This window comes from Alligator sinensis, unplaced genomic scaffold (assembly GCF_000455745.1).
Source record: "Alligator sinensis unplaced genomic scaffold, ASM45574v1 scaffold249_1, whole genome shotgun sequence".
NCBI classification, from domain to species: Eukaryota; Metazoa; Chordata; order Crocodylia; family Alligatoridae; genus Alligator; species Alligator sinensis.
Window position 1 is genome coordinate 946,309 of NW_005842593.1, and position 10,983 is coordinate 957,291.

Sequence of the window (10,983 nt, forward strand, 5' to 3'; positions counted from 1 at the left end):
AAGGTCAAAGGATACAAACTATGGTAAGAGCTACAGATTTTCACATCACCTTCAGTATGCAGGTAAAAAGGAACATAGTGGATTTGAAGGAACATACTTGTTAGAAGCATCATTTTCAAAGAGAGGATTCTCTTTTACGTTTATGCTGCTTAATCTTTGTCAAAGTTAACTGGGGTGCAATGGGAGGAGACTAATCAATTTAGTAAATATCACATTCCTGTAATAACTGCAGGGCAAATTTACATCCAAACAGAAAAAAAGTGCCTAGGTTGTTTAAATAATAACCTTTTTACAACCTCTGCATGTTGCCTTGAGATTTCAGGAAAAAGAAATGGGGCTCTGGAGATGCCAAAACTGTGGCAGTTTTCTATTTTCCAGTCAGCCCCACTACTTTCAAAACATGAATATTAAGTTGCCTGTCTCCATTTAAATTCTACCGTACCTTCTTCTCCCAAATAGGGAAAGGTTCAACATCTCCCAAACCAGGGAGAAGCCACATCCAAAAGCCCTGACAGTTGTATTGTAATTTGTTGGTTTTTGCTATTGCATTTACATAGGCAATTGAAGTCCCAGCTGCAGAGGAGAGGGCTGTCTGCTTACACAACAGAGGAAAAGTGGCCACTTGCAGCATAGTACCTCTGCATGCTCTGTTTATTTAAAAGGGCATTCCTCCATTAACTCTAAGCATTCAAGCTACCAAGAACAGTTCAGCTGAGCCTTCGTCAAGAGACAAGACTTCCTTAAGACATTTCATTGTTGGAAGAACAATACCATGGAGGGCCTGCAGGGGAAAGGAGCAAAAGGCAATGCTCACTATAGCTAAAGGAAAAGTTCAAAAAGGGGCATGAGGAGCAAAGCTCCTGACTTATCACAGCTCTAAAGCACTGTCAGACAGAGACAGCAATCATAGATCTAAAGCAGGGGTAGGCAACGTTTTTTGGCCGGAGTGTCGAAAAAAATCACGTCTACCTTGGAAGGTGCTGGAATGCTGACATGTCAGAGCCCAGAGTAGCTGTTTGCAGCCTCTCAGCTACAGATGGCCCAAGGAGACCGGTCTGCTTGCAGCAGGGCTCCCAGCCGCCTGCTGGGAGCAGCCTGAGCTCCGTGGCTGGCAGCAGCTGCTTAGAGCCTGGGGTGGCAGTGGCATGCCGAGCAAAATGGCTTTGCATGCCATACTCTGCATGCGTGCCGGGGGTTGCTGATCCCTGCTTTAAAGCATTGCCTGTTCCACCCATTTCTTCTCATTCTAATTGTACTTTCTGTAACTGGCCCCAATAAGTTAGGTGTCTGAAACCATACTAAAAATCATGGTGTAACTTGAAGGGTGAACCAGGCACAATGTACTTACTGCCTTAGTATCAGAATCAAAAAGTTCGCCCACACCTGAAGGGCATTAAAGAATGGAGATTCTCTTGGGAGCTATATCATTTTCTGCCCTAACAGCATGAATCCCAATGTCATTATTTACAGAATTGTTCTGCACAGCCTACAACTTCGTGTGAGGTTATTAACTCTATGCATCCTACCAAGTTGCTAACTCCATTTCCAACATGTAAACTTTTTCCATGTTGGGCTGAAACTGCTCATGGGCACTGGCACAGGGCTGACAAACGCAGACAGTTTACTTCATTGCTATATCACTAGAATGTAAGGGTGGTATAACAGGTTACTTTTAAACCACCATTATGGCACTTCAAACAAGGTGTTAACCTGTACCAACTGCCCTCTAAACCAGGGGTGGGCAATTATTTGCACCAGAGGGCCACTTAGAGTTTTGGTGAGCTGTTGTGGGCTGGGTCAGTACCTGCCCTGCCTCCCCCCAAAAACAGCTCACTAAAACTTCCTAGGTAGCTGTACTCTGCACTCAGCTAGGCAGCTGGGATGGGGTCATGGGTGGGCAGGGAGAAGCATCCAGGAGCGGGATGGGCAGGTGAGCCTGGGAACACAGAGCAGGTTGGCAGGGTAGTGATAGTGTGGGGCCAGGGCCTGGAGCAGAGCTGCAATCTGCTGCCCGTACATCCCTGATGGGCACCAGTTCCATGGGCAGGGGCACGAGGCGACTGGGTTGCAGCTCTGCCCCAGTCCCACAATCCCAGTGGGGCAGATGGGTCGGGGTGCCTGGGCACTAGGGCTAGTTCTGGCAGCAGTAGCCACTGGAAGGAGCAGCTATTGCTAGGGTTGCTAGGAAGCAAGTCTGACCACTGTTGCTGGCTACAAATGTCCAACTCGGGATCCTTAAACTTCTGGTTTATTAGGCGGATTGAAACACTGTAATGAAGTCAAATCATAAACCTTGGAGCTGGTCCCTCCCCCCCACACACATGCTAGCGAGCTACAAGAGTCAGGTATACCTATCCCACAGGCGCTGGAGTCTGCCATCGATGGCCAGTTGAGGCTTCTTCCAGCGTGGTGTTATTCTCCAGAAGGGGGTCACTGGCTGGTCCTTCTGGCTGGACAGGTCAGGTGCTGGTCAAGTTGGAGATGAAGAGGGCGGCACTGAGGGTCACTTTTCACTGCTTTTTATCTGTCCTTGGCAGACTTTGGTGACTCCCCAGTTTTCAGGTTTGCCCAATCCAGGGGTCGTTGACCCTCGTGGGACTTCCCCCTCGGTGGCTACTGGATGGCATCTGTCAGCCCCAGGGGTCATCCGCATGTACAGGTTTGGGAGTCTGTTGATGAATTTTGAATAGGGTTCTGGGAGCGGTCGATCTGGAGATATTCAGCCCAAAAGTTGGTCCCCGGCTTGCTGCCTGCTACTGTGTTACGCATTCAATCACTGATTCACTCACTCTTTCAGGGGCCCGCATGATACAGGGAAGCAGCAGTTTAATCCCTGCCCTTGTTAACATTGTTACAGTGTATAACTTACTTCTGAAACTAAACATATTTAGTTAAAAGGTGAGGAGTATAAAATATAAGCTACAAGAGTAATGCCATGGCACACAAATAGATAAAAATACCAAAATACAAGGGGAGATACAAAATACACACATACAAACTTTAAAACACAATTCTTTATCTTATACTGAAAGAAAGAGGAAGGAAGAAAAGGTAGAAGAAGAGAAACGTATCCAAAGAGGGATATGCAGGCAAGAGGAAAAGGGGGGGCTTTCTGCTACATTATTCCCCCTCTTGTCATCGGCCTTACACAAAGGTGATGTCACTATACTGTTTGAACACCATTGTTCAGCTATATAGACAGGAGGTGTGTCATCTTCAGACTGGGCCATGGTACTATTAGTTTGTTCCACGGAGATAAAAAGATCTATTTTCATTCCTTCAGCATCCCTGGATGCACCATTCCCAGACCTTTCCAATGCTTTGCTCCGCGGGCAAACTTTCAACCCTCCTAAATTCAGTTTCTCTGTGGGGTGGTGCTGGCCCCAAGCCAACACTCCCCACCACTCTCAAGGATGCAATCCCAGCACACCCTGACCACTCTGAGCACCCACATGCAGCTCACCAGTTTGCTGCTTGCTCTAGCACTCCATGTACTTGGCTGGCTTGCCACTGGTTCAAGGAGAATGGTTAAAAGTCAACTAACTGCTAACGAGCATAGGCAGCTGGCTTTTAGTGCTTAGCATGCAGCAGGCCCACTAGGTTTCAGCTTTGCCCTGGTGTGGCATGCATACAGGAAGCCTGCTGGGTTTCAACTCTGCCCTGGTGTGGCATGCAGTGAGCTTCCCAGGTCTCCGCTCTGCTCTAGCATGACATACATGCAGCAATCTTGGTTGGTCTCAGCTGTCCCAGTGTACCACAGCTGGGTTGCAGCTCTGTCCTAGTGTCAGTACTAATCCAACTTCCCACAATCCAATCAAACTGAGTGAAACATATGCAAGATTTTGGTCCTTTATTATTTTTTTTGTTACTCCTTTATCCGTACAGGGCAGCTGGGGGGGATGTGGTTGGCGAGTGGACCCCTCAGCCCAGTTACACAGACCCCTGCCAGCCTGCGCCCCACCAGTGCTGGCCCTGGGACACTGGTCCCAAGACATTAGTAAATTGGTCCCAAGATGGTGACCAGGGGGCAGGGCACCTGTCAAGGGGCAGGGCTACCCATGCGGCAGCTTGCTAAAACCGGGTAAGCAGCCCTCCACCCAAAATAACTGCCCGCCCCTGAACTAAGTCAAGAGAAAGAATTTGTTATCCAGAATGTATTTTATCATTCAAGGATGAACTTACTAGACATTTCTCACAGCCCATGGTTCTTGCTGGCTACACAGAGATAGTTAGCTATGGTCCTCCAGGCTGAGTCAAGGGGCAGTAAATGTTACCTTATTATTCAAGAGGGGTTTGATCTCTGTCAGCTGAACATCCTGAAGTTCATCCATGGCAACAGATATGGAGCCACGTAATCTTCAGAGTAGCAAACCAGTGATGCTGAAACAGAAGGATATGATAAAAATGACATTTTAAAATGTGCTTCCCCAAGAAAATGATAGTTGATTAAGTTTACAGCAGAGTTTCCTAGATACTTTCAAACTAAAACTTAGGAGTGCCTATACACATACTCCAATGTGCTGCAGTATCTCACGTATTCAGCGCCCCACATTTCAAAATGGCAGCAGGGGTGCTTTAACTAAAGCTCATCAAAAGAACTTTAGTTAAAGCACTCTCCACCACCATTTTGAAATGTGGGACACTGAATACACAAGACAGTGCAGTGTTTTAATTACAGAAGCTACCAAGAGCTACTCTAATTATAATGTACCCCCCCCCCCCCAAAATCCCAGAGCGCGTGTATAGGCACCCTAAGCGCCTGAAACCTCCTGCCATGTTTTCAGTGTTACAAAGTATGCCAGCAGTGAGGAGAGCCAAGTTTGTGCTTGGCTGAATCTCACAGTGTGGTCCCACACTGCAAAGGTCCCTCATTACTAAGAATGCATAACACTCTGGCCTCTCCAATAACAGAGACTGTGTTGCAATGAATTCTGAGGGCAGAGTTCTAATGCTGGCAGCTTCCCTTTTATGAAATACCACAGAATTTAACTTACCAGGGGGGTCATATACATACAAAATGCTTGGGGACGAGCTCATTTAAAGATATGGCAGTTTTGGGAACATCCAGCTCGACACAATGCAATTTAGATGCAATATAAAGGAAGGAACAAGACAGTATAAAGAAGGGAACAGTTAAGTTGTTGTTCAACTGGGATCAAGTCCCAGCAAGTTCTGAAAAAAAAAAAAAAAGAGCGACTTGAATGGTGTTTAGCATGGTGCTGCCACTACTGGCCAAGGCAATGTCAAGAGAGAGCAGACTAAGTAACTTCAAGCTCCTCAAGGTAGGAACCATTTTTTAATTTTGTTTGCAGAACCCCAGAAAAATGGGGTCCTGGTCTATAATTTGAGTTCCTTATGCACTACCCTTAATACGAACAACTCACAAAACAGGTGACTGGCAGTACAATGGCCAACAAAAATAGATGGTGACAAGTGCAAAGTAATGATACATGAAGGGAAATTAATTATTTATTAGGCTTTCCTGTGTTCTCCAGCTATAGAAGCTCAATCTAACCTTGACAGTGTTACTATTGTAACCACCAGGTTCAATAAATGCAGGCAGACAATGAATGAAAAGAACTAACAATAAACTGTACTATGGAGCAGTAAGCAACCTCAGCAGTCCATGAGTATGGTCTCTAACTCATTCACTTACACAGCAGTGGCAGCAGTCCCCTGACACGAAGATGACAGTCTTCCAGTTAAAAAGGAAGTCATTGGTAAATCCAGAGATAACGAAAGAGGCCAAATTGAGATCTGCATGTTCAACTGCAGATGTAGCAAACAGTTGAGAAAGGAAAGCCTGGTGACATCAGGTCACAGCTCTTTCTCTTTGTTTCTCTCATCTATCTGCCTCCATAGCGAGGCAAATTTGCTCAAAATGACTGATGCCTTGTCATATGTCATAGTGCCACTGGGGACAATTTAGCGCTAGAGTCTCACAGGTATTGATGTTAATATCTGCCCCATGAAAAACCCTGGTAGTTTATTACATTTACAGAAGACCTTCCTGGATGCACTCAAACTGAAACCTAAGAGCCTAGCCCTTAGCCTAGCCTAGCCCCGATATGCCTGCAGTGAGCGTTGCCAAGTTTGTTTGGTGATATTAACTAATTGCTTAACTCCAGACACCATCTCCCAAAAACACACTGCAGGAGTAGCAGCCAGGGACTTTTTTTTCTTTTTTAAGTCACCACACGAAATAAACATTTCCCCACTTCCCTTCCTTGCTCAGAGGCACATCCTCTACGTTCTCCTCCCCTGCCCTGCCCAACACTGTTGTTGTCCTCACTGACTCAGAGGCAGAGGGAGGCTCCAGACCTGCTCCCGCCTGCTTCAGCGACAGCCTCAGGCAGGTTTCCCTAATGCATCCATCTCCCAGGCTGGCAGGGAACACTGAGAGAAACTGGGCAGAGAGGGAGAACCCACCTACCACTATCCTGGGGCTAAGTCAATTTTGTTCCAAAAATGTAGAATCAGATTCTGATGATGAATGAAGGCTACAGGTACTGAATGGGTTTTGAGATGACAGCAGCAGCCTCAATACTATACATCAGGTGACAAGTAGTCCTGTAACAGTCACCTTATTAACATATGTTTACTACACTGCAGCCAGTAACCAGTTTACTTGCATATATGAAGATGTCACTGGAGCCCATCTAGGAAAAAGGTAGTTTCTTTCCCCAGCCAAAGCTTTCACTTCCAAAATTTAACTTTGTACATAAGAGCAAACAAGACCTACCACCCTATGGCTGACCACCCAGACTGGGGAAGGCTGGCTTAAAGTCTCCCAGAGAACCTAACCCCTCTTCCCGCTCCCTCTCACCAGAGCATCTGGTCAGGGTCAGCTGACCCTTTACACCCCACATATAAACCCCCTGCGCAGGAACAGGAAGAGTCTGAGCAGCAGAGTTCAATCTGACCCAAGGCTGCTTTGCTGTTCACTCCAGCTTGCTCTCTGTTTCCACTCTCTACTTGATCTCGCGGCTTTTCAACCTGGCTTGCTCTCCGACTCCATTCCCTGCTTGACCTCCTGGCTTCCTAACCCAGCTTGTCCCTAGATTCTGCTCACCCTTCTTGATCGTTGTTAACTTGGTACATGTATTTTCAAGGTTCCCACTTCATGAAATGCACAGAAGGAATCCTTATCATTAACTAGGGGTGTGCCAATAAAGATTATTAAGCAACCTTAATCAGCCAATGCCAATCCAATAACCAATTTACTTTAAAATGCAAGGCATTAAAGCTTTTTTTTTTTTTGGCAGGCTCCAGAAGCCTCCTGCAGTCACACGTATCAGCTTCCCGGTGCTTAAAAATGGTGGCAGGAGTGCTTGAAGCACAATTTCCTGCCCCCTCCACTGCAGCCAGGCTGGCAGGGGGCACATGGGTGGTGTGGGACTCCCAAGGGAAGAAGCAGGAGAGCAGAGAGCCCTGAGCCCACAGCAGATAGCCTGCATCCACCCCACGTACAAATCTGGGGGGAACACGCCACCCTCCCCCCCAGGAGGTGTGCACAGTGGCAGGGAGCCGCTGCCCCTCCCCTACCTCCTAGATGGGCCACCCGTGGCTCCAGCCTGCTCCCTGCCCTGGCCTCAGCTCCAGGTCCCATGCACCACCCTGGCTAGACAACACCCCCAGCCCCAGTGCCCCACCCCCCTTCCCATAGCCACAGGCTATGGAATAGGGGGAGGGTGTGAGCTATTACACCTCCTGCGTCTCGCCCCCAGCAACCCCAAGCAGGACTCCTTGCAGGCTAGAATGCTGCCCGCCTGCAAGAGGAAACCTGCAGTTTCCTAAGAGAACCCAGGCATCCAGGGGCCCTGACTCCACAGGGAAGAGGAAATCCAGGTGGTCCACGGCCCTGGCCAGAAGGCATAATTATTGGTAAACATTATTCGCTATAACAACCTAAATAAGCCAATAGCAGATAATGTAATTTCCCTTTTTATTGGTGCTGATCAAATAGGCAGTCAATATATTGGTGCACCTCCAGCATTAACCTTTAAAATCCTGCCCCAATATAATATAGTTCCTCCTGCAATATGATGTGCAGAAATGTGATACGATGCATGACCACTAAAATTTTTTTTCCAAAATCTTATGCTACCAGTAAAGGCTAAGACCACATCAGATTCCAGTGGTTAACAAAAGAGGATTCTAGTTCAAATTTAGCTTTGTCTTGTTATTACAGTCTACATCCTCACTCAACTTATATAGTAATTAAAAAAGGAAGATTTTTAAACACCTCTTGTGGTTCCTCACTGCTTTCCACCCGCACCAGTCCTATACACCTGCCCAACTTTGTGTCCTTGTTTTTAGCTGACATATTTCTTTAATAAGGTTCTGCAGAGTATCTTTCTAGAACATGCAGAAACAGACTAAGTTGGAATATGGCTAGGTATAACAGGATTCCTTCAATCCCCACTACAGGCAAAGGGTTCTGGTACCCTGAAAGGAGAAGCCACATGGGCTGGAGGCCAAGCCCCAGAGAACAGTATAAAGGAAGGGCCCCAGCAGCATGAGAGGCAGACAGGCTCTGCCTGGAGACAGAGAGCCATAGAAACTGACTGAGGTAAGCCTGGGGAAAACAGAGAGGCCTAACAGGGTGCAGGAAATGCCAGGTTGCTGCTGGGCCTGCTCTGGAAGATTGAAGCTTCAAGAGAAAGAAACTGGCCTGAAGAAGAAAGAACCCAGAGGGCTTACCAGATAGAAGCAAACCCAGGCTAAGAATGCAGCATACCATGTAGTCCAGCAAAGCCATAAGCCCTGTCCTTCTCTCCTACATGGAGTAAAATCAAGACATGGCAGCTGAAAGAACCAGTGACATCTGGGGAAAAAAAGTCTGGCTAAGGTGGAGCAGGGAATGGAGGTCACACTGTACCTGGAATAGGGGGAGGGTGTGAGCTATTACACTAGACCAGTAATGCCCAACCTTCTGGCTCTGCAGGTCAGATAAGTGGCATGGGGTTGTTCTACAGGTGCAATCTAATATGCCACCCCAACCCTATGCATCGGACCTGATCACACACTGGTACAACCCTATGTACAGCTTGATCTCCCACACCCAGATCTAACCACGAAGCAGCTCCATGTGCTAGTTTGACTGTACGCTGGCATAACCTGCTGTACAGGGACATATTATCCAGCTGATGGGGTTCCCTACAGGTCTGGAAATTTAGCAGCAGGGGAGTGATGGCTAGAGAATGATATTTAGAAATTTGCTTTTAGAAGTTGGCTTGCATTAGAATGATGGTCCAGGGAAACAGCAAGGGTTAACTGGTTTCTAAAGTTTGTTTGTGGTGAAGTTTCATGCTTTCACATTTTAGCATCTAAGAGTCCAAAGTCAGCATACAGGCAGGCACATACATCCTGGGAAATTAAAACATGCAGCACCAAAAACAACCACAATGTTCCCTGAAAACCCTTAATAAGATAGGAACATGCAAAAATAAGCATTAGGTCACAATGTCTAGCTGTAACCTGGTGAACAATCCCTGGTTTTGGTCGAATAACTAAATTAGGAGACCGGGAATGGCCAATTTATGGTACTGGCAAACAAGCAAATTAAACTGCGTACACACGGCGTGTTTAAAGAAACAAAGGATTAGGCTAACAGAGCAGAACATGGACAGTATGACAACTACAGGAAAACCAATCAACAGTACCTAGAAATGAAGAGTAAGCAGGAGAAAAAGAATAGAAAAGGAGGGCTTGATAGATGTTAGGGGCTGGAAGGGACCTCATGAGATCATCAGGTCCAGCCCCCCTTCGCTTGGGCAGGAAAAACTGCTCGGGTTGCATGACCCCAGCAAGGTGAGTGTACAGATGCAATTTGAAAATTTCCAGAATAGGTGATTGTACCACCTCTGGGGAATTCTGTTCCAGACTCTGGACACTTAGACATAAGGAAAAACTTCTTTACAGTCCAATTTAAAGTGATCCTCTAGTAATTTATGACCGTTATTCCTAGTCTTCCCCTGGGGTGCCCTGCTAAACAGATGATCCCCCAGGCCCTGATGTGCACCCCTCATATACTTGTAGGCTGCCACCAAGTCCCCTTTAAGTCTTCTCTTCTCCAGGCTGAACAGTCCCATGTCTTTCAGCCTCTCCTCATATGGCCTGCTCTCCAGACCTCTAATCAAATGCACAGCCCTCCTTTGAACTCTCTCAAGCTTCTATACACCCTTCTTGAAGTGCAGCACCCAGAACCAGACACAGTACTCCAGCTGCAGCCTCACCAAAGCAGAGTAGAGGAGACTGCATCCCAAGCAAGGCTAAGGATGTCATCAGTAGATGCATGCCAGTGTATTATCTGCTTTGCTGGCTACAGCATCGCATTGATGGCTCATGTTCATTCTCTGGTCTATCACGCCCCCCAGGTCTCTTTCAGATGTGGTGCTAGCAAGTGTAGCACCACCAAGCCTGTGTGTTGTGGATTATTTTTTCCCAAATGGAGCACTTTATATTTCTGGGTGTTAAACATCATCAGATTTTGATCCACCTACCTTGCAAGCCTTTCCAAGTCAGCCTGTATCCTCAGCCTATCCTCCAGCATGACCGCACTCCCCTATAATTCGGTGTCATCTAAAAACTTTGCCAGTACGCTTTTAACACCCAAATCCAAATCATTATGTTGAAAAGCACTGGTCCGAGTACTGAACCCTGAAGCACGCCACTGGTCACCATGCGGCATGTTGACTCAGTTCCATCTATTAATACTCTCTGGGTCCTGCCTCAGAGCCAGTTTTATAGCCACCAGACCATTAAGTTGTTGAGGCCTCAGTTCCCCAACTTTACCATACGGACATAATGGGAGACCAAGTCAAAGGCCTTTTTGAAATCCAAGTATATAACATTGAGAGTGGGTTTTGGTTGCTAATTCTGTTGTCCTCTGCACTCTCCTGCCACGACTTAGATTCATAGATGTTAGGGTCGGAAGGGACCTCAATAGATCATCGAGTCTGACCCCCTGCATAGGCAGGA

The 10,983-nt window shown here is 46.9% G+C and overlaps 1 protein-coding gene across 9 annotated transcripts in view; it reads right to left on the reverse strand.

The window, feature by feature from the left end:
• The window catches only part of NDRG3 (NDRG family member 3), a 117,013-nt gene that overhangs the window by 65,032 nt on the left and 40,998 nt on the right, over positions 1-10,983 (reverse strand). For 7 of the 9 annotated variants that reach the window (XM_025214670.1, XM_025214672.1, XM_025214669.1 and 4 more), the window contains one exon: positions 4,275-4,380. In XM_025214670.1, coding sequence (XP_025070455.1) covers positions 4,275-4,331 — 57 coding nt within the window. In that variant the 5' untranslated portion in view covers positions 4,332-4,380. Of the gene's footprint in view, positions 1-4,274; positions 4,384-10,983 lie in introns of those variants that run through there. The other 2 variants (XM_025214677.1, XM_025214675.1) reach the window with 2 other exon arrangements.